Source organism: Pseudonaja textilis, chromosome 2 (assembly GCF_049901715.1).
Source record: "Pseudonaja textilis isolate UNSWEBS1 chromosome 2, rPseTex1.2, whole genome shotgun sequence".
Lineage (NCBI taxonomy): Eukaryota > Metazoa > Chordata > Lepidosauria > Squamata > Elapidae > Pseudonaja > Pseudonaja textilis.
Genome location: NC_141991.1, coordinates 12,592,356 through 12,614,006, shown reverse-complemented (window position 1 = coordinate 12,614,006; position 21,651 = coordinate 12,592,356). Strand labels below are relative to the sequence as shown.

The following is a 21,651-nucleotide window of genomic DNA, read 5'->3' as shown; positions in this document are numbered from 1 at the left end:
CATGGTGTGGCTTGGTGGGTGTGGCAAGGGGAGGATACTGCAAAATCTCAATTTCCACCCCACTCCAGGGGAAGGTTACTGCAAAATCCCATTCCCTCCCCACCCCACTAATCTGCTTTCCAGCTCCATTCTCCTGTGCAAGGCAACAAAAGAAGACCCAGCCGATCAGCTGAGACTCGGAAGGCAGAGAATAGATGGGGGCAGGGCCAGTCAGAAGTGGTATTTGCCAGTTCTCCAAACTGCTCAAAATTTCTGCTACTGACTCTCCAGAACTGGTCATAACCTACTGAATACTACCTCTGCTTCTTAGAACAAAAAATAGAACTAAAATTAATCAAATGGTTTTCATACCTTGTTAAACCATTTAGGCCAAATAATGGCATTCTGGTCAATAACAAATTTGGGTTCCTGGGAATTTCCTCTTGCAAAACTCCCAAATTTCACTCTGACAAGAGACCTGTTAGGAGAATTCAACCAGTTCACGATATCAAAGTCAGCTGTGAGCTCTTGGTTATCATCCAAATATACCCCATCCATGGAACTGTTGTAAAAATGGGGGCTTTGCAGGAAAGGATGAATCTAGCATGATAGGAAAGATAAAGCATTATTTTTAAAAATGAAAAGGCTTGACTCAAGTCATCGATTTTTCAAATTTAGGATTTGACATTAAAAAATTTCAAGTTTAGTTCTACTCGTGGATATCTCTGTAAAATTTTCTTGGCCAGAAGAATGAAATGATTTGTCCTGTTTTTTTCCTGTGTGGTTGCCAATGGACAGGTCTAGAGGGCACCAAGTGGAAAAGGCTGGTACAGAATAAAGTATTAAAGTAATTGTCCCAATTTCAAGGAAGATGTTGAAGGACAATAAAATACATATAGACATAGTGCCTATGTAGAAGTAGTCACCTGAGTAAAGAACCACAGCTAAAATGGGTGATCAATTTAACTGACAAAGAATACTTAATATATACTTACTTTAAGAAAGATAACATTTTATTCCAAAAACAAAGGGTTGACACTGAACCAGTAGTAAAAATTTTTGAATCCCACCACTGATTATAAGCTATCTATTTTCTTACCAATTTCTGTAAGTAACATTACATGTAAGTGAACATTCTATTCAGCAGAGAGATTCTTGATGGAGAAAGAAATTGTTATGTCCTGAGGACTCAAGGAGTTCTCACTCAGGTCCACTCACTTTGTGTGGGCGTTATTCCCCCATTCTCATTGGTCAGTTCTCCCAGCAGCCAGCTATAAAAGCAGGCTGCGGGGTCCAACTGGCTGCTGATTGCTGCGAGCCAGTTCCAGGCTTGGCAAGCACGGTCAGCCCTTTATTTGTAAAATAAAGTACTGTTGCACTCATGCTCTGGTTCAGCCTCTCATTGCTCAAACCTAACACTGGCGACGAGGATGGGATGGCTACCAGAAGCACCTTGCAATCGCTGAGTCACTAGCCACCGATCTACAGCCCAGAGAGAGCGATCGGCTGGCAACAAGGGAAACGCTGATCCGCAGCCAGAGAGAGCGGTCAGCTAGCGAAACGAGCGATCAAAAAGAGCAAACGCAGATCCGCAGCCAGAGAAAGCGGTCTGAGTCAAATAGTTAGAAGCGTCTGTAGCCGCTTGTTAGCCTCGCGCACGGGAAAGTGAAGCGCCATGCGAGCCGCAGCCGCTTTGCATTTGCGCGAAATTCAAACGGTGTCATTTGAATTTCGAGCCAGTAGGAATCACAACACAGCGCTGTAGAGAGTCACTAACGCCCACTTTTTTGGCGCGAATCTAGACACCTCCAACGGCTAGCAGCCAACGTGGTAACCCAGAGAGAGAGAAAGAGAGGGTAGCAAAAAACCTCTCCAGAGCTGATATCACTAGTAACTCACGAGCGTCGTAGTCCCAGAGAGATTTCTCCCGCAGGTAGCCCAGCCGTCCAGCACCATGAGTTCCAATCCAGTATTCCTGGCGTTTAAACCAGACGAAGAGAAGTGGAATCGTATAAGAACCGCTTTCAATCATTACATCGATGCGGTCGGCCTGTCGGATGCGGAGAGCATCGAAAAACTCCTATTTCCTAATCTACTGCGGAGCCACCGCTTACGATACCGCTGCAGCACTCGTGGCGCCGAGAGAATTAAAAACGCTCCGTGGTCCGGAGTTGCTTGAGATCCTCACAAACCACTACGCTCCCAGGCCTTCACAAATCGCCAGGAGGTTCACGCTCCGAACGAGAGAAGCAATCATAAGGAGACCATCAACCAATATATGGCCGCCCTCCGAACAGCAGCCCTGCACTGCGGGTTTGGAACATACCTGGAGGACATGCTCTCGATCAATTGGTTTGTGGGGTCAAGGATCTCAACCTACAGAGGCGACTGCTAAGCTAAAAAAGACCTCAACCTCGCAAGCGGTAGAGGAGGCCCAGCAGCCGAGCTAGCAACGAACTCAGCCACCGAAATTCAGGGCCCAAGCGCCAAGCTAGCAGCGTTCCCAGTCCATTCCGAAGAGGTGGAAGCGGAGGAAGGCCACAACGATGAGAACGATGTCCATCGCCTCACCAATGACAGACGGTCGCAGGTAGGGGCCAAACAAGAATACACCGGTCCACCCAAGCACATCACCCTGTGCCCAGCCTGTGGGGATCACATCAAAGGGCCACCTGCAAGTTTAAAGGAGCCGTTTGCAACAACTGCCATAAGAGGGGCACATTGCGAGAGTCTGCCAAGCCCCCAAAGCGCTGCACAAAGACCCCCGTCCCGCACTCGGGACCACAGAGGCAAGTATTAAACTGTCGCACGCACCGCCTTGCCAGGCGATTTGCCACTCTGTTAGTAAATTTTCTCTCCGCTTCCCTAGAAGGTAAACCGTGCCACATGGAGGTTGACACAGGGTCAGCGCCCTCAATAATCTCGTGAACACCCTCAAGAGACTCCACCCCAGCCTATCTACTACCCGGCTTCAGAGATGCCAGTTCGGTCTGAAGGACTACCAGGGGAAGGCCATTCCGTGATCGGCAGAGGCAAGTTCTTTGTCAGTTTTAGAGCTTTAGCCACACCTACCTCTAGTGGTAGTTAACGGCAATCTACCCACCTTATTGGGGCTCGATTGGTTTCCCCACTGCCTAGGGTTAACAGGAGTCCATGCTGTCTCAACCTCAGACACTGACTCTTTATTCGCTGACTACGCAGATGTGTTCAGCGAGGAGCTGGGGTGTTATAATGGAACCCCATCTCGTTCACACCGTTGACCCCCAGGCAGTCCCAATCAGATTAAAACCACGTGAGTTCCATTTGCTATTCACCAAAACTAGACGCTGAATTGGATAAACTACTAAAACAAGGGGTCATTGAGCCAACAGATTTCGCCAAGTGGGAGACGCCCATTGTCACACCCCTCAAAAAGATGGTAGCCTGAGAATTTGCTCGGACTACAAGACAACAATCAATAAATATTTACAAGTTAGCGCCACCCTGCGTCCGTCATTCAGCACTTATTGCACACATTCGAACCGGGCAGTATTTTTGCTAAATTGGACATGTCTCTCAAGCATATCAACAGTTCCCTGTTGATAACCAAACAGCGGAACTTCAGACCATCGCCACCACAGGGTGCCTTCCGATGCAAGCGCCTCCAATTTGGCTGTAAGTGTTGCCTCGGTATTTTTCAATCCCTCATGGAGCGGATTTTACAGGGCCTCCCTGGTGTAGTACCCTACTTCGACGACATCTTGGTCTCGCCAGGGACAGACCCCAACTCTTCCAGAGAGTGCGAGCAGTGTTAGAGAGGTTCAGACAGCATGGCCTCAAGTTAAAAAAAAGAAAATGCGCCATTGCCACTAGACAGGTGGACTTTCTGGATTATAAAATTGACGCCTCTGGCATTCACCCCTGGAGTCCAAGGTCAGGGCGATCCACGAAGCTCCCACACCGACCTCCAAAACGGAGCTACAAGCTTTCTTGGGACTCCTAAACTTTTATGCATCCTTTTTGCCCCATAAAGCCTCAGTAGCGAACCCCTACACAGATTACTAGACAAAAAGTCACCATGGCACTGGGGGGCACAAAGAAGACCAGGTGTTTAACGCTCACAATCACTACTTACGCCAGAGGCAGTGCTCATCCACCGACCCCAACCTTCCTTAGTACTAGCAGCAGACGCATCCCTTTTGGAATTGGGGCGGTCCTTAGTCACCGACTCGCCAATGGCGCCGAGGCCCCCATCGCCTTTTTCTCCAGGACGTCTCGGCCACGGAGCGAAATTACAGCCAAATAGACAAGGAAGCCCTAGCAGCTGTTGCAGCCGTGAAAAAGTTTCACTTAATTCCTTTTTGGCCACTTCTTCGAACTGGTCACCGACCATAAGCCCCTCCTGGGCCTACTGGCGGCGACAAACAGACACCTCAAGTCCTCTCCCCTCGGATGACAAGGTGGACGCTTTTCCCTAGCGGCCTACTCATACAAACTTATCCACCGCCCGGGCAAAACTCTATCCCACGCTGACGCACTCAGTCGCTGCCCCTACCCGCTCCGGCTGAAGACCCAGCTCCTGTCAATGCCATTTTGAAATCACCCAGTTGGACCTGCCCATCACCGCCCTTGACATCGCCGCCAAAACCAAGGCAGACCAAACGCCGCCCAGGTGCTCGACTGGGTGAGGAGGGGTGGCCGGGAGGCAATGTTGATAACAAATTCGCACCCTTTAAGACTCGCATGCAGGAGCTGTCCAGTTTGCAGGGTTGTCTACTGTGGGGCACTCGAGTGGTCATCCCGACCTCGCCAAGTGCACTCCGAGTCCTGGAAGCGCTGCACGAGGGACACCCGGCATTGTGAGAATGAGGCGTTGCTAGCACGCAGCTACGTGTGGTGGCCGGGTCTAGACGAGGACATTGTCAATTGGGTAAGTTCCTGCAGCATTTGCCAGGAATCCCGTCCTGCTCCCCCATCGCCACCCCTACCAGATGGGAGAGCGCCAGCGCCCTGGTCTAGAATCCATATCGATCTGGCCGGCCCGTGCATGGAAAGATGTTCCTAGTGGTCGTGGACGCTTATTCCAAGTGGATAGACGTGGCGCGCCATCCACGACTACCACCACACTAGCAATCACCAACGTGTTAACGCGCCTGTTCGCTACCCATGGACTACCCGACTCCTTGGTCTCCGATAATGGCCCACAGTTCGCATCAGTAGAATTCAGCCGCTTTGTAGCCAACCTAGGCATTCGCCACATTTTCAGCCCCATTTCACCCTGCGTAGTAATGGGTTGGCTGAAAGGGCCGCAGGACCACCAAAGAGGCCCTCGCTAGGTTTGGCAGAGATGACTGGCACCACAAACTCTCACGGTTCCTGATGAGCCAGCACTCAACCCCCTGTGCAGTCACCAATAAGTCCCCAGCGGAACTTCTGATGGGCCGCGCCTGAGGACTGTATTAGATAGACTGCACCCACAATACTGCCTCCTGACTCTCCCTCGCTTCCACTTCGGGGGTTAGACATTTTATGTTACAGGAGCCGATATTCGCAAGGAATTTCGCTGGGGACCCACTTTGGATTCTGGGCGAGGTCATCGCCGTCACCGGGCCGAGATCATATAGAGTCAGGCTGGAGGATGGTCGCGTCTGGAGGAGACACATAGACCAACTCAGAAGGCGCCAGCAACCTCGCAAACAAGAATCCAGAGTCTCCAGTCGAAGGGGAACCGTCCCATCCGCCACCCAGCCACACCGCACCCAGTGACCAGTCTGCGCCAGCGGTCGCCCGTCAGCCCAAACTCGGACAACAGCGCCCAGAGAGTTGATCAACCGGATCCAACCCACGAGAGTTTGACTCCAGAAACCAACCCGGTGGTTTCCGAGGATGCCCAGTCCAGAGAGAGTGTTGGCGACACTATGCCAGCTCAACCATCACAGACTGATACCGAACAGTCAGACAATGTTCCCGAGTTGCGCCGCCCCGGGCGCCAACACAACCCCCCATCTACCTCAAGGACTATGCGTGTTCGCATCTGGGGGAAGGGGTGTTATGTCCTGAGGACTCAAGGAGTTCTCACTCAGGTCCACTCACTTTGTGTGGCGTTATTCCCCATTCCCATTGGTCAGTTCTCCCCAGCAGCCAGCTATAAAAGCAGGCTGCGGGGTCCAACTGGCTGCTGATTGCTGCGAGCCAGTTCCAGGCTTGGCAAGCACGGTCAGCCCTTTATTTGTAAAATAAAGTACTGTTGCACTCATGCTCTGGTTCAGCCTCTCATTGCTCAAACCTAACAGAAATACCTGCCAAGGTGATAGCAGCCTTTCTAATTCAAAGATCTTTTCACCATCTTTCAGAATCCTTCTCCTCGATCTGGACCTGCAGGCTTCACTTAAAGCTTGTACCAGAGCCCAAATGGTGTTGTAAATGTGATAGCTATCGAGAGAAAGGGTGCCTTCAATTTCCTCCGGTGCTAGAGTTATCAGGTGTTCTTTTTCCTTGCATTTCAACCAGTGTTTTACAGAAAAGGGATGCTTTTCAAATGAGCACATAAAAGCTTTGACAACAAAGCCAGCGATTGAAGAAAAAAGGTGATCAGGGTTTTCATAAGTTATCCTTTTTTTTGCCTGGATAACAAAAGAGAAAATGCTGACAACACATCGTAAAGTGTTGTGTCTTAAAGCCACTGTGAGATCCCACATAGCTGTGACAATCCAAATTTTTCCAGTGGTGGGTTTTATCAAAAATTGAAATACTTGGTCTATAAATTCCATCCCATAAAAATAAATACTTTGCAAAGTCGACTCTGCATAGTAAATAAATACATTGATTTGTTTCCATTGCAAGTATAACTTAGAGGGTATTTTAAATGCATTCTTATGGAACCCTGATATACTGTGTGAGAAAAGAACACAGATATTATTTTGCAAGAGTAAAGCTGTTAGAGTTTTCAAAAACCTTTCTCCATTATCAGTTTCTGGAGCAACAAGAGCCACTGAGGTCCATCTAAAATAATGGATCACCTTAACAATTCCTATATATTGGATTCCTTCTTTTGGGAGCATTCGATAAAAAAAAGGAAACTGGGCTTTATCATTCATATCATCGGAAACGAAAGCGTAAGAGATCTGGAGAAAATGGAAGAAATTTATAATGACTGATGAAATCAAAATTTGCATTTTCACAACTCAAAATTGTAATTGGAATATAATGTCCACAGTGAGAAGGGTCCCATCTTTTTGAAGAAGGGCATTTGGTTGTACCTATGAATTGTTTGCAGAGAAAACATAACTATATAGTATATTAAAAATTCAATTACTCATTTGGGCATTTCAAATTTTAATTAAGTTACACTCTTTATCAAATGGATTTCTGCAATAGATTTTGTTTTGATGAAACACCAGCTTCAAGTGAAAAGAATATATCTGCTGAACAAAACTCCACATTGCTGACAGGAATGGAATCCAGCCATTAAAACACCCTGCTAGCTCAATTCAGTTGCCTAGACTCCACTCCACAAGAGATTATGGGGTCATTAAAAGAAGTTGATGATGATTCTAAAATGTTTTTTCTCCTTCCCAGTATATACTATAGCCTACTGGTCTCTTGTCCTTTTTATTTATTAAATGCATTTATGAAGAGTCCCAATTTATATGCATTTTCTCTAGGTGGCATATAACATTAAAAATACACAGTTTACCACAATTCATAAACCAGACTGGATGCTCGGAGGGTCTAACATCGTCATTCCTTATTCCCCATCTGTCCTCCGCAAAAATATGCCCAATATTTGTTCAGCAATCTAGCCATAGTGAAATTTATTTTAATTTATATTTTAAATAAGTAGATATCCTTGTATAATGTGCTTTGCATGAAGAAATTCCATAAATTTGCAAGACAACACTCATCAACCACTGAGTTTAAGGTGTTTCAAAAATAATTTGAGCTTCTATTATATTCTTTCATTTTTCTCAAATGATTTTTTTGCACTTTTGCATTTTTAAAAATTTCTTTTAAATACAAATGAACAATGAAGGACATGTTTCTGCCTTTAGAGAAGAAACCTGTATAAAATCACGTACCACACTCTTTAAAAATACTATATCTCTATTCCATCATTTAATATTTCCTATTTGGGGATGTTTCTGGTAAATTCCAGAATGGAAATGTACCAAGTACTAGAAGAAGCAAGTTTGTGTTCTTACCTGTGGGATTTTGTAGATGCTCAGCATGGTTGCAATATGGTAGGAGAGGTCAGAATCAGTGCCTTCAAGGAGGGACAAGAGATTTTTCTGTCTTCCACATTTGTAGTTTGGAACATTTGCCAATGTTCCAGCAGAAAGTAGGTCTAACAAGGCTTCAGCATTAATTTCTGCATTGAACTTACTATCATGGACAATGTAACCCAGAGTGATGTTGGGTAGGATCAGGTGGTTTTGGTTGATCTCACGGATGGCAAACAAGAAGGACAAGAGGTACCAGTTATCCCGTTTAAATTTCCTACATAAATGAATGGTGTATCCTATCACTATCCAAACTTAATGTCAATGTCATATTTATTTCTTGCTTCTTTGACTTAAATGGAAATAAGTAAAGTTCTGAATTCAGGAAGGTAAATAGTAGGTAATATACAACATCTGAAAAAAGGAACCACTGAGAAGATTGATTAAATGATCAAGAGGATAGATAGATAGATAGATAGATAGATAGATAGATAGATAGATAGATAGATAGATAGATGGATAGATGATAGATAGTTGACAGATAAATAGATGATAGATAGATGATAAATAGAGGATAGATAGATGATAAATAGATGATAGATAGAGAGATGTTAAATGACAGATAGATAAATAGATACATGATAGATAGATAGATGATAGATTGATGATAAATAGATAGATGATAGATAGATACATGATAGATAGATAGATAGATAGATAGATAGATAGATAGATAGATAGATGATAGATAGATGATAGATAGATATAGATTTTACATTCCATGTTTCTAGACCATTCATCTCCCTCAAGGGCGTACTCTTGTACTTGGATTTCTTGTACTTAATTTTGGCATATTCAACTTCTAAATTAAAAACTAAACAATGGAAGAAATATTCTGTGTACAGTACTGCATGTGACACATAAGAGAAGGGAAAGGGGAATTCAGTTTTACTGCTATTCTAGAATTCATAATTTTTTGCTGACTTTTCATATATTGGAAAGTTCTTCCTGTGCAATCTGTTGCTTTTAATCTGACCTGCAACTGAACCCTATATGTCCAGCATATTATATTATCCATCAGTTCAACTTTTTCACGTTTATTCACTTTATTCACATTAACTATTGTTTTCTTCATATATACAAATGTATGTCAGGTCAATACAGTTGCAAACAGGTTATATAATAATATGGTTTTGTTTTTGGTCTTTCACTTTTTAAAGTTCTTGTCCAGTTTTGTTTTGTTTTTTGTTTATTTTTTTTCTTTGGATTCTGCATTTTAATCCTTTGAATAATAAAAATTTATAGGAAAGAAAAGAAAAACCAAATGCACAGGTATAGAATAGGTGGCACTTTGCTCAATCGTAGGAAATGTGAAAGGGATCTAGGAGTCCTAGCGGGCAACCACTTAAATATGAGCCAGCAGCCAAAAAAAATCCAATGCAGTCCTAGGCTGCAACAACAGAGGGATAGTATCAAGTTCACATGAAGTGTAAGTAGCACATTATAATGCCTTGGTAAGACTGCACCTGGAATACTTCATCCAGTTTTGTTCACCACAATATAAAAAAAGATGTTGAGACTCTAGAAAGAGTACAGAAAACAGCAACATAGATGATTAGAGGACTGGAGGCTAAAACAGATGAAGAATAATTGCAAGGACTGGGTTGCAGGAACTGGGTATACCTAGATAAGGACTAGGGGTGACATGATAGCAGTCTTCCAATAGTTAAGGCACTATCACAAAGAAGAGGAGGGTCAATCTATGCCGCACCCACCAAGCCATGCCCATAGAACCAGTAGTAAAAGATTTTGAATCCCACCACTGCTTTGGACAGACCCAAATCTCTGGAGAAGGCTAAAATGCTGGGAAAGGTGGAAGGAAGGAAAAGAAGACAGTCAGCAGCAAAATGGATGGACTCGGTTACAATACTGCACACTTGGGAGGCTTAAAAAGAACAGGAGTTGAAAATGACTTAATGGCACATAATCAATCAATCTGCATTGACTAACAAAAGCAAATTGGCCTCTGTGGAATCTTTGCCGTGACCACCAAATTCCATTGTCCAGGGTTTCTCCTCTTCTGATCTACTTCTCTGGCTAAAAATGGCATATTAAATAGAAACTGTAGGTGCTTCTGGGTCCTTTGCTACCCTGCTTTGCCCTGAAGACTCTTTTGCCTTATCAGATTCAGAGAGATGGAGAATAATTCATCTAAAGAGTTTTTGGGACAATTAATATATGCTGTGATTGGTGCATTGTGACATTTGTCAAGGAGATTGCAGAAGAAGAAAAGGCACTTGGTGTCTTTTCAAGACTTAAAATGGACACCTAATGTCAAAAATGGTCATCAAAAAAGCACAGCAAAGAATGTTCTTTTTGCGCCAACTCAGGAAGCTCAAACTGCCCAAGGAGCTGCTGATCCAGTTCTACAGAGGAATGATTGAGTCTGTCATCTGCACCTCTATAACTGTCTGGTTTGGTTCTGCAACCCAACAGGACAGACACAGACTTCAGAGAGTCATTAGGACTGCAGAAAAAACAATTACTACCAACCTGCCTTCCATCGAGGACCTGTAAACTGCACGAGTCAAAAAGAGGGCTGTGAAAATATTTACAGACTTCTCGCATCTTGGACATAAACAATTTCAACTCCTACCCTCAAAATGATGCTATAGAGCACTGCACACCAGAACAACTAGACACAAGGTCAATTTTTTCCTGAACACCATCACTCTGCTAAACAAATAATTCCCTCAACATGTAAACTATTTACTAAGACTATATTCCTATTCTTCTTATCCTTCCTATTACTTATCTGCTCCCACTTATGACTATAACCTTGTTGTTTATATCTTTATGATTCATATTGCTTTATTTAGTTTCCTAGTATGATTTGATTGCATATTTGGTATCCTATGACTATCACTAAATATTGCAAGATGATTCTTGATGAATGTATTTTTATATACACTGAGAGCTTATGCACCAAAGACCAATTTCTTGTGTGTCCAATCACACTTGGCCAATAAAAAAATTCTAATTCTAAAAAGGAATTTCTTCATCTGAAGTTTCTGAAAAAGCAGGTCATGCATTTGGTTTGATTTTAGCGTTGATGGATCCCCCAAGACTTTCACATCCCCAGCACCTATTTAGGAGGGACCGGATAATGAGAACATCCCATTGTAAAAAACAATAAGATAAAAAAGATCATCAACAAATGAAGGAGCAGCAACTCCATCTGCCAAAATTACAGATTACAGTATACCAGAGTTGGAAGGGACCCTGTAGGTCATCTATTCCAACCCCTGACCAAGCAGGAGACCCTACCCCATTTCTGACAGTCTCTTCTTGAAAGCCTCCAGTGATGAAGCTCCCACAACTTCCGAAGGCAAGCTATTCCATTAGTTGATTTTTCTCACTGTCAGAAAAATTCTCATTATTTCTAGGTTGAATCTCTCCTTGTTCAGTTTCCATCCATTATTAATTGTCTGGCCTTCAGGTGCCTTAGAAAACAGCTTGGCCCCCTCCTCTCCATGGCAGCCCCTCAAATATTGGAAGACTGCTATTGGGTTTCCCCTGGTCCTTCTCTTCCCTAGACTAGCCAAGCCCAGTTCCTGTAACCGTTCTTTATATGTTTTAGCCTCCAGTCCCCTAATCATCCTGGTTGCTCTTTTCTGCACTTTTTCTAGAGCCTCATCATCATTTTTATAGTGTGGTGACCAAAACTGGATGCAGTACTCTAGGTGTGGTCTAACTAAGGCTTTATAGAGCGGTATTAGTACCTCACTTGATCTTGATTGTATCCCTCTGTTAATGCAATTTAGGGTTGCATTGTTTGTCTGTTTATTGACTGCCACCGCACAGTGCTGGCTCATATTTAGATAGTTGTCCACTAAGACTCCAAGATCTTTCTCACCCTATCAATCTATTTGTGTACTTTTGGTTTATCTTGCCTAAGTGTAAGACTTTACTTTTCCCCGCATTGAATTTCATTTTGTTTCATTTTCAAATTGACTCACCAGAGAAAAACTTGACTGGAGGGACTTGCACTGAAGCTGTAAAGGGCACGTATAGCTTTGCTTGCAGAGATGACCCCACCAATGAGATAATCCCCTGGCTTGAAGTGATAGCTCCAGACTGCTGAATTTCGCAATGACATTAAGGAGCATTTTACCTCCAGCATCTTACAGGTTATCTGGGAAAGCAGAAACAGAATAAGGAGAAGATTCCCTCTTTGCATTTTTAACCACTTTACTTGTCCCAAGCAATGAGGAATGGGATTGGAAGAAGTGTGAACTAGGAGAAGATTTATCCCTGAAAGAGATCTTATGGAGGACGTTCTTCTCGTGCTCATGCCTTGAACTTCAGTTCTCACTGGAGCACTTAGAGTACTGTAATTTCAGATGCAGGGCCAGCCAGGATGTCTTCCCAACTCCTCTCTGCTCTGATATTTATGTCAAAGGCAGTTGTCGGAAAAGTCCCTGGAGATTATTAAGAAGACAATGAAAAAAAATAATCAATAAATCAATAAAAATTTATGATAAAAACAAAAAACTTATTAAATAAATAAATAAAATAAAAACTTATAAAACCATTAAAAAATAAAAAAAAAACTTATAAAAAATGAAATAAAAACTTATTATAAAAACCAAAAACTTATAATACCATTAAAAAATAAATAAAATAAAAACTTATAAAAGAAAATAAAAAATATAAAAGAAACAAAAACTTATATGTATAAGAAGAAGACAATGCAAATTACCATATTGAACATTTTAACTCAAGAAAGAGTGCAGATTTGAGCAACCGGGATGATTAGGGGACTGGAGACTAAAACATATGAAGAACAGTTACAGGAACTGGGCTTGGCTAGTCTAGTAAAGAGAAGGACCAGGGGAGACATGATAGCAGTCTTCCAATATTTGAGGGGTTGCCACAGAGAGGAAGGGGGTCCAGCTATTTTCTAAAGTGCCTGTAGGCCAGACAAGGAATAATGGATGGAAATGATCAAGGAGAGAAGCAACTTAGAACTAAGGAGAAATTTCCTAACAGTTAGAACATTTAATTGATGGAGCAACTTGCCTCCAGAAGTTGTGAATGCTCCAACACTGGAAGTTTTAAAAAAAGATGTTGGATAACCATTTGTCTGAAGTGGTGTAGGGTTTCCTGCCTAGGCAGGGGGTTTCACTAGAAGACCTCCAAGGTCCCTTCCAACTCTGATATTCTATCCTATTCTAACTCTGTGACACCCCCATATTTGCTCTGGGAAGCGAAGAAAACATGTTTTTCAAAGGTGCTGGTGGCTGCTCGCTTATTATTTCTGAAGGGAGAGATTTTAGCTAGCTTTTCACCACAGAGAAGGAGTCTGATGTAGCGGAGGAAAGTAGCTTTTCAGGAAACCTGACCGCATAGATCTAAAGGGTTTGGATAAGAGCAGATAAATATTTCTTTTATTATATTTATGAACTTTTTAGAACATCCAGTAGCTGAAGCTCTCTGGGCAGTTTACAATTAAAACATAATTTTAAAAGTTAAGTAAAAGCATGTATTAGGAAAATCAGTTTGGTGTAGTGGTGATCAGGCGGACTCCTTGCTAGTCCCTTTGTTGAAAGGCTGGCAAATGCCTTTCTTCCAAGGGTTCTTTTTTCCTGCTGGGAGGGCTCCAGTACAAGGACACAGGCAACTACTTGGAAGCAGGTTCCTTTAATTTTCAGGAAGGCAAGAGATAGCAAGAAGTCTGCATTCCTCGGGCTAGCCAGTTTTGTGTAATAAACTCCTGATTTTTATACCTTTTCTCCTTTTGTGTGTGAGTGCTTAATGTTTTAAATCCTATCAGGGGGTTGTCTTCATTTCCGTCAGAGGGTAAACTCTGCAGGGTGGTTTGATTGGATTATTAGTTTCATTTCTTATATTTGTTTAGTGGCAATCTCCTGTCTGCTATGTGTCTTTTGTCTATTTGTTTTGCTGATTTGGCATGGCCTTTTGTTTGTAAGGGATTTCTTTTTCTTGTTTCCCTAGCTTTAATTACTTGGCTTTTGTCTAGGGGGCTTCTTTCAATACCTTTTATTAAATCTCTTTTCCTATGCAAGTTTGTTTTATGGCTGGCCTGGTGTTCCCTTTGGGCTTTTCCTGCTTGGGTGTCATCACTGTCCTCATGAAGTTCCCTTTCCACAATCCTTCATTTTTATTTTTTTATTTTTAAAGGGTGGTCTCTGATTGAATGTCTGGGTATACTTGTTATTTGTGATCAATCTGGATCATTATCATAGCTGCCTGTCTCCCCTTTTAGTTTTCTCTTCTGAGAGGGGATACAAGCCTTTAGGCAGCTAAGGCAGGGTGGTATGCACCGACAGGGGCAACACATGAGGGCTCCAAAGACACAAATGGTGACTGTGGTTGTTATAAGGATTTTGAGCCAATGGAAATCTGGCATCCATGAGAAGAGCCATGAAAAGTCCAGGAATGATTGCTCCTGACCAATATTCTGAGGTAGCTCTTTCAGGTGGTGGATGTCCCTCCCTACGAGTTCTGAGGTTTCATCCAGATTGAGGCAACACATCCCTTGGAATTTTTCGCAGCCATAGTTATGCTTCAAGAGAAGGAAGCCTATTGCTGCCCAATTTTTCAAGGTGGCTTCTCTGACCTCCCTCAGTTCTCTGTTAAGGGCATCCAGGGCATGGGAGGTCAAATTCAAGCTTTTTTTTTGCCAGGGTACATGCTAGTCTATTCAAATTTTTAGAATTTCGCACTGCCAATCCAGGTACCCCTACCAAGGATATTGCCAATGAGATGTATTCTGTTTTTTGTGGGAAGGGAGACTTTGGAATCACAGTCTGAGTCTAGGGTTTGGAAGGCTCTCCTGTGTCGTCTCTGTAGGGATGGCATAAGCATGGTTAACCTTCCCAAGGTGCAGGGGCCATTTGTGGCATTTGCAGGAAGGTATGAGTAGGCTTTTAAGCCACAAAGGAAAAACCATCCTGGTGGGAGCTTCAGGTAACTATATGAAAATGATATGAGTTGCATTTTAGTTCTGTGTTGCTAAGACTGGTGCATTCTGTGACCCTAGGTGTGCTGCACCCAGTGACATTATGATTTCCCTCCTGCTAAGCAAAAGTTCTCTTGCTAAACATTCCCATATGTTTTCCTTTCTCTGGGATAAGCTTTGGTTCCAGGAATGCAGTTTCTTGTGTTACAAATGTTACAATTATTACAGAAAATAATAATAATACATAGAATATATTGCATTTCATTTTCCCCATTGCTAGATTCCTTTTCTTCCCTTCCTCCCCCCTCCTCTTTTTTTTAAAATAGCAATATAAAAAAAATGTAAAAGGTCAAGTATCAAAAAATTATGAGTAAGGTATGGTTAAAGTCCTTTTTGTTAAAAAAAATGATGAAAAAAGGTTTTAAAAAAGGGAAAAAATGGAGAAGGTGAGACAAAATTTTTAAAAAAGTTTATAACTCAGCACCTGAGAGTCCAGTTTTGTGTAATGCAACCTTTGCACTTGGTTCCTCACAGTGATGTGGTTTAACAGTGTTGAAGAATGCTGCAAGCGTCCATTGATCTGTGTCCCGATCTTTCTTGAGTTTGATGGGTGGGATTGATTGTGGTGGAGTTTGGCTATGGTCTATGACTGCTGGCTTTGCATGTGTCCAATGTAGCCAAAAGTCTCATTCTGCAAACCTTTATGGCAGTGTGTGTAGTCAGTAAAACTTGGTGAGGTCCTTTCCACCTGGGTTGTAGAGGGGAGGTTCTGGTGAAGAACTTGATCCACACCCAATCTCCTGGCTCATATGGATGCAGGGCTTCTTCCAGGGGTAAAGTCTGTGTCAGCGCACTCTGGGTCCAGAGGGTCTGTAGTCTCTTTTGCAGGGCTGTAAGATAAGAAGAGAGAACCCTATCCCCCCTATCTAAGCAAAGGGAATGAGGATCTAGGCTGAGAATGAGGATCCTAGTAGGGTATGGGGGGGGTGACCAAAAAGGATCTCAAAGGGGGGGGGGGGGAATACCTATATCTTGTCTTGGTCTGGTTCTGAAATAAAAGAGGGCAATTGGGAGCACTTGTGGCCAGGAGAGGTGTGTCTCCTTTAAGTAGTCCCACTTCTGATGTATCCCAGCCCCATAAGGAGGGTGGCAGGCTTTTTAAATCTTCATGGAGTCCTGTGTTGCTGGTTATCAGCATGATTGTCTTGCGTGTGCCTTTTCCTGGGATTTCCAATTGCAGCCCTGTTTTTCACATGTTATGGTAGCTCCCATTTTACATAGGAGATCCCTTCCTAGTAGAGACAGTGGGGACTGGGGGCAAATAGTAAATGCATGGTCTACTGTGAAAGGTCCTAGTTCTACTGGTACGTTGTGGGTAAATTCTACAGGGATTATTTCCCCCCCCCCACTCCCATTATGTTATCCTGAGCCCCTTCAGCCACTGAAGCTTTATATGGTGGTTCAGTAATTAATGAAGAGGTGGCTCCGGTATCAACTAAGCAATTGTATTTCTTTCCTCCTATAAGGATAGTAACAATGGGTTCCCCTTCTGGGCCATTTTTTAAAGGGATAGCTAGTCCATTGAAGGTAGCCATGAATTCAGTGCTTTCATTATCATGCTCTAGTCAAGAAGGGGGTAAATCTTGTTCTCTCCTTTTGCTCCCATTGATGTCTATTGTTATTATTATTTTTTTGGAGGAAAGGGAGCACTGGGTGGTGCCTGGTGACTGAAACTTTGTTGCTCAGTGTAATGGATTGGATTATTGCCTGGCCTCATGTTTCTAGGTGGTGGGTGATACCGGTTGCAGGGGGGGGGGGGGGTTGCCTACATTGCTTGCTGAAATGACCTTCCTGTCTGCACCTATAACAATGCTGACATTTGCCTTGCGACCATCCTGCTTTATCACAATACTAGCATTTCTTTGAATTATAGGGGGTTTTACCTGGCATTTGTCTGGCATCATGTTTCATTACAGCAAACATTTTAAAGTCTTCCTGTCTTTCTACTCATCTCTTTCTATCTTTCTCTTCCTCTTTCAGCTTGTCTCTTTGATCATAGACAAAGTTAGCAATCCTGCGCAACTCTGCTATGTCTAAGGTTGGCCAGTTAGAGATGAAGCGGTGGAAATGTTCTTTAATATCTAAGGTGGACTGATCCACGAAGGCTGAAGCTAAAATCCTTTGGTCCTTCAGGCAGCTAAGGTCTAGGTGGGCATATGCAGTAGCTGCTTCTGACAAGTGGACCCAAAAGGCATCAGGGTTTTCCTTTTCCCTTTGTGTTGTTTTTTTTGAAATTCAGACTAGTTTAAAAGTTTTTTTTCTTATTTCCTCTAGAGCTTCTAGTAAGTTATCTTTTGCTCTAGTGTATTTGTCCCATTGATTGGTATCATTATAATCCCAGTCAGGGCGATGTATTGGCCCTGCGATGTGGGCTGGGGCTGCCTGACCAGGGATAGTTGGTGGTTTGGCTATTTGGTCTGTTTTTTTTTTCCCCAAACAGTTTTAATAGTTCGTCTTTCATTAGAAGGACTTGTAACAGCAGAGTCATGTCACCCCAGGATGGATTATAGCTGTCTATGATAGATTTCAGGGTTTTAATAACTGTTTGAGGATCAGCCCTGAAAGCTGGGGTATCCTTTTTCCAGATGACTAGGTCAGAGGCAGAGAAGGGAGTGTGGGTAAAAACATATTCTAATTGTCCCCTATTTCTGCCTGGCACTGGCTTGCTTAAAGGGGAGCCATAATCTGTGCCTCAGTATTCCCTTCCCTGAAATGGGTTTCAGGCTTTTCTTTCTTTCTTTTCTTGGTCAGGTCTTTGGTCCTAACAATTTCAGCCCAGCAGTACCAATAGGGTATTTGTCTGGGCTTAATGCATGTTCTAAGTGCTTTCAGGGTTTTATAATCTAAAGTACCACTATCAGGCCAAATTTGTCTACCCATGTCATCTCGCAATAAAGCCCACTTTTTTTGCTAGCCCACTTTTTGCAAATTCTTTTCACTTCCAGTTAGGACAGGCACTTGCCTTTCATCCCAAGCCTCAAGTAATTTATCCAAGGGGGTCTCTTCCATTGCCCTCGAGCTACAACTTCCCATATTCCCTACCTGATGTGGGGATTACTTTGGTTTAGCTGGGCTCCTGCCGTCAGTTTTCAGACAAAAAAGGTCTGGAAAGGACTCCGGTTTCCCTACACACGGAGTACGGGCCCCTTTCTCATAGGGAAACTCCACCGTCAGTTTTAAGACCCCCCCTAAAAAACGGGATCTTGGAGGACTGTCTGCCCCCTAGCAGCATGGTACGGGCCCCTTCCTACACTCCGCCGTCAGTTTTCAGATCTCCCTTAAAGGTAGGGATCTGGAAGGACCTGCTCTGCTTTGTAAGGCAAACTATTTCCAATTTTGTTTGCCAGCAGCCGGTACGGGCCCCTTCTAAATGCACAGGGCTTTACTTGCGGGATGCACTGGGACTATTTATTCTGCTTTCTATTTATTTCCCAACAACAGTTCCTTTCTCAGCCCACTTGGTTTTTCTTATGTCCTTCAGAAGGACTCACACTCTGTGATTAACCCTTGCGTTCCCAAATCCAGCTGGTCACGGCTTGTTGGAGCTAGCAGCTGGCTGGGGTGCGGCTGGCAATCACAGAGGAGGTGAGGTCCCACTGTTTCAGCAGAGAAAACCCACAATCACACACCTGGTACACTCACGCTTCCACTCCCCTCCCTAGTAAGATTATAAATTTGAAGTGGTACTCACCTGCTTTCAAGCAGCTGTTGAGCAGAAAAGCCCAAGGATTCCCTTTACTACCCTTATGCCTTCCGGGCTGGGTCCGTGGATGTTTTCCCTGGACAAAGAAGGTCCATGCCGGCTGGGTTTGGATCTGCGGGCCCGGTCCGGTGGCAGGGTTGGCTGGAAAACCTTCATGGTCGCCAATTGTTGAAAGGCTGGCAAATGCCTTTCTTCCAAGGGTTCTTTTTTCCTGCTGGGAGGGCTCCAGTACAAGGACACAGACAACTACTTGGAAGCAGGTTCCTTTAATTTTCAGGAAGGCAAGAGATAGCAAGAAGTCTGCGTTCCTTGGGCTAGCCAGCTTTGTGTAATAAACTCCTGATTTTTATACCTTTTCTCCTTTTGTGTGTGAGTGCTTAATGTTTTAAATCCTATCAGGGGGTTGTCTTCATTTCCGTCAGAGGGTAAACTCTGCGGGGTGGTTTGATTGGATTATTAGTTTCATTTCTTATATTTGTTTAGTGGCAATCTCCTGTCTGCTATGTGTCTTTTGTCTATTTGTTTTGCTGATTTGGCATGGCCTTTTGTTTGTAAGGGATTTCTTTTTCTTGTTTCCCTAGCTTTAATTACTTGGCTTTTGTTGTAGAGCGGCGGAGGAACGAGGCTGAGCCAGAGTGAATGTTAAAGGCTTTATTCCAAGAATAAAGGGTTGCCGCATCTGCCTTCTAACTAGGCAGGTTAGCTGGCGGCAACCGGGCTGATACCGCTTGACAGCCGCCTTTTATAGCCGGCTGTCAAACGGTGTCAGCCAATGGGAGCGGCTGGTGCTCCCGCTCAAACAGCGGACCTGGTTGGGGACTCCAACCAGTCCCAAAGACATAACACTCCTTTCCCCCAGCCAGGAGCATGCATAGTCCTTCAAGTAGGTTGGTCGTCTGCGCTGGCGGCAGGATCGTCGAAGTCCGGGCAAGCCGCTGGCTGGAGCCAAGTCCTCGCCCCCAGGAAGCGTCTCGGAGGTTGTTGATGAGCGGGCTCGGTCGGTGGGGGCACTCTGTGAATTAGGTAAGTCTCCTTGTTCGGGCTGACCTTGGTGAGTCGCTCGGTCCAGACGGCAGACTGGTTCGCTTGGTTGTTGGTTCGGGGTCCCTTGTTGGTAGACCGGGTCCTCCAGTAAACTCTCTTGGTCGACGGGGTAGATCGGGTCCTGCAGGGAGCTTTCGTCTGGGTAGACTGGTTCCAGCAGGGAGCCCTCGGTGCTGGGAGATTGGGCTGGGTAGACTGGTTCCTTGGTGGTTGCTGGGTAGGCATCAGCTGTGCTTCTCCATCGCCTTCTGAGTTGGTCCACGTGTCTGCGCCACAGGCGTCCGTCTTCCAGGAGGACTCTGTAGGATCTTGGACCTGTGACTGACACAACTTGACTGGGTACCCACAGAGGGTCCCCTGCATAATTTCTGGCGTATACCAGGTCATGCAGGGCAAAGTCCCTGACCAAACTGTCAGATCCTATAGGGGTGTCTGGGCAGTAGTGTGGGTGCAACCTGTCCAGGGTGGTCCTAAGGCGTCTCCCCATCAAGAGCTCTGCTGGGGATTTATTTGTAGTGGTGCATGGAGATGTATGTTGGCTCAGGAGGTAACGGGACAGTTTGGAGTGCCAGTTTTCCTGGCCAAACCTGGCAAGTGCCTCTTTTGCTGACCTGACTGCCCTCTCAGCCATCCCTTTGCTAGCTGGGTGAAAAGGGGCTGTAAGGATGTGTCTGATGCCCAAGTTGGCAACGTACATACTAAACTCACAAGATGTGAACTGGGGGCCATTGTCAGACACCAGCATATCAGGGAGCCCATGGGTAACGAAGAAATGGGTCAGAGCCTTAACAATTGCTTGAGTGGTTGTTGAAGGTAGTAGGGCCAGTTCTATCCATTTGGAATAAGAGTCTACTACAACCAAGAAGGTCCTTCCATGTACTGGTCCAGCTAGGTTGATGTGCAGGCGAGACCAAGGACCACTAGCACTTTCCCACTTGGTAGGCGTGGCTGCTGGTGGGGCAGCCCTGGTTTCTTGGCAAGGCTGGCATGAGCTTACCCAGCTGGAGATTTGGGCATCCATGCCAGGCCACCAAACGTAGCTGCGGGCCAGAGCCTTCATCCTTACGATGCCCGGGTGGCCCTCGTGAAGTACCTTTAGGATGGGTACACGAAGAGTGGCTGGGATGACTACCCTTGTCCCCCACAACAGACATCCCTGTAGTTTTGACAATTCCTGCTTATGGATTTTGAAAGGAGCAAAGTCAGAAGTGTATTGTGTTTCAGGCCACCCCCTTCCCACCCAGTCCAAAACTTGGGCAATTATTCTGTCTTTTTTTGAGTGCGCAGCAATGTCTTCGGCTGTAACCGGCAATTTAAGTTCATTTACTTCAAAGATGGCATGAACGGGTGCTGGGTCTTCGACTGGGACTGGCAGGGGGCAGTGACTAAGGGCATCAGCGTGACTCAAGTTTTTTCCAGGGCGATGCACCAATTTGAATGAGTAAGCGGCTAGGAACAAAGTCCACCTGGTCATTCTAGGTGATAGTACCTGTGGGGTTTGCTTATCCCCTGATAAAAGCCCCAAGAGTGGTTTATGGTCAGTTATGAGTTCAAAATGGTGCCCAAACAAAAATTCATGAAACTTTTTCACTGCAGCTACTGCAGCCAAGGCCTCCTTATCTATTTGGCTGTAGTTTCTTTCTGCAGTAGAAAAGGTCCTGGAGAAGAAGGCAATTGGTTCC

The 21,651-nt window shown here is 44.4% G+C and overlaps 1 protein-coding gene across 1 annotated transcript in view; it reads right to left on the bottom strand.

Annotated features, from left to right (window-relative positions):
• Positions 1-9,960, bottom strand: part of LOC113451496 (vomeronasal type-2 receptor 26-like) — a 34,664-nt gene extending 24,704 nt beyond the window's left edge. The window contains exons 1-2 of the mRNA XM_087927671.1: positions 9,953-9,960; positions 8,160-8,454 (exon numbers count right to left, since the gene is read on the bottom strand). Coding sequence (XP_087783797.1) covers positions 8,160-8,454; positions 9,953-9,960 — 303 coding nt within the window. The remainder of the gene's footprint in view (positions 1-8,159; positions 8,455-9,952) is intronic.
• Between the last annotated feature and the right edge of the window lie 11,691 nt (positions 9,961-21,651).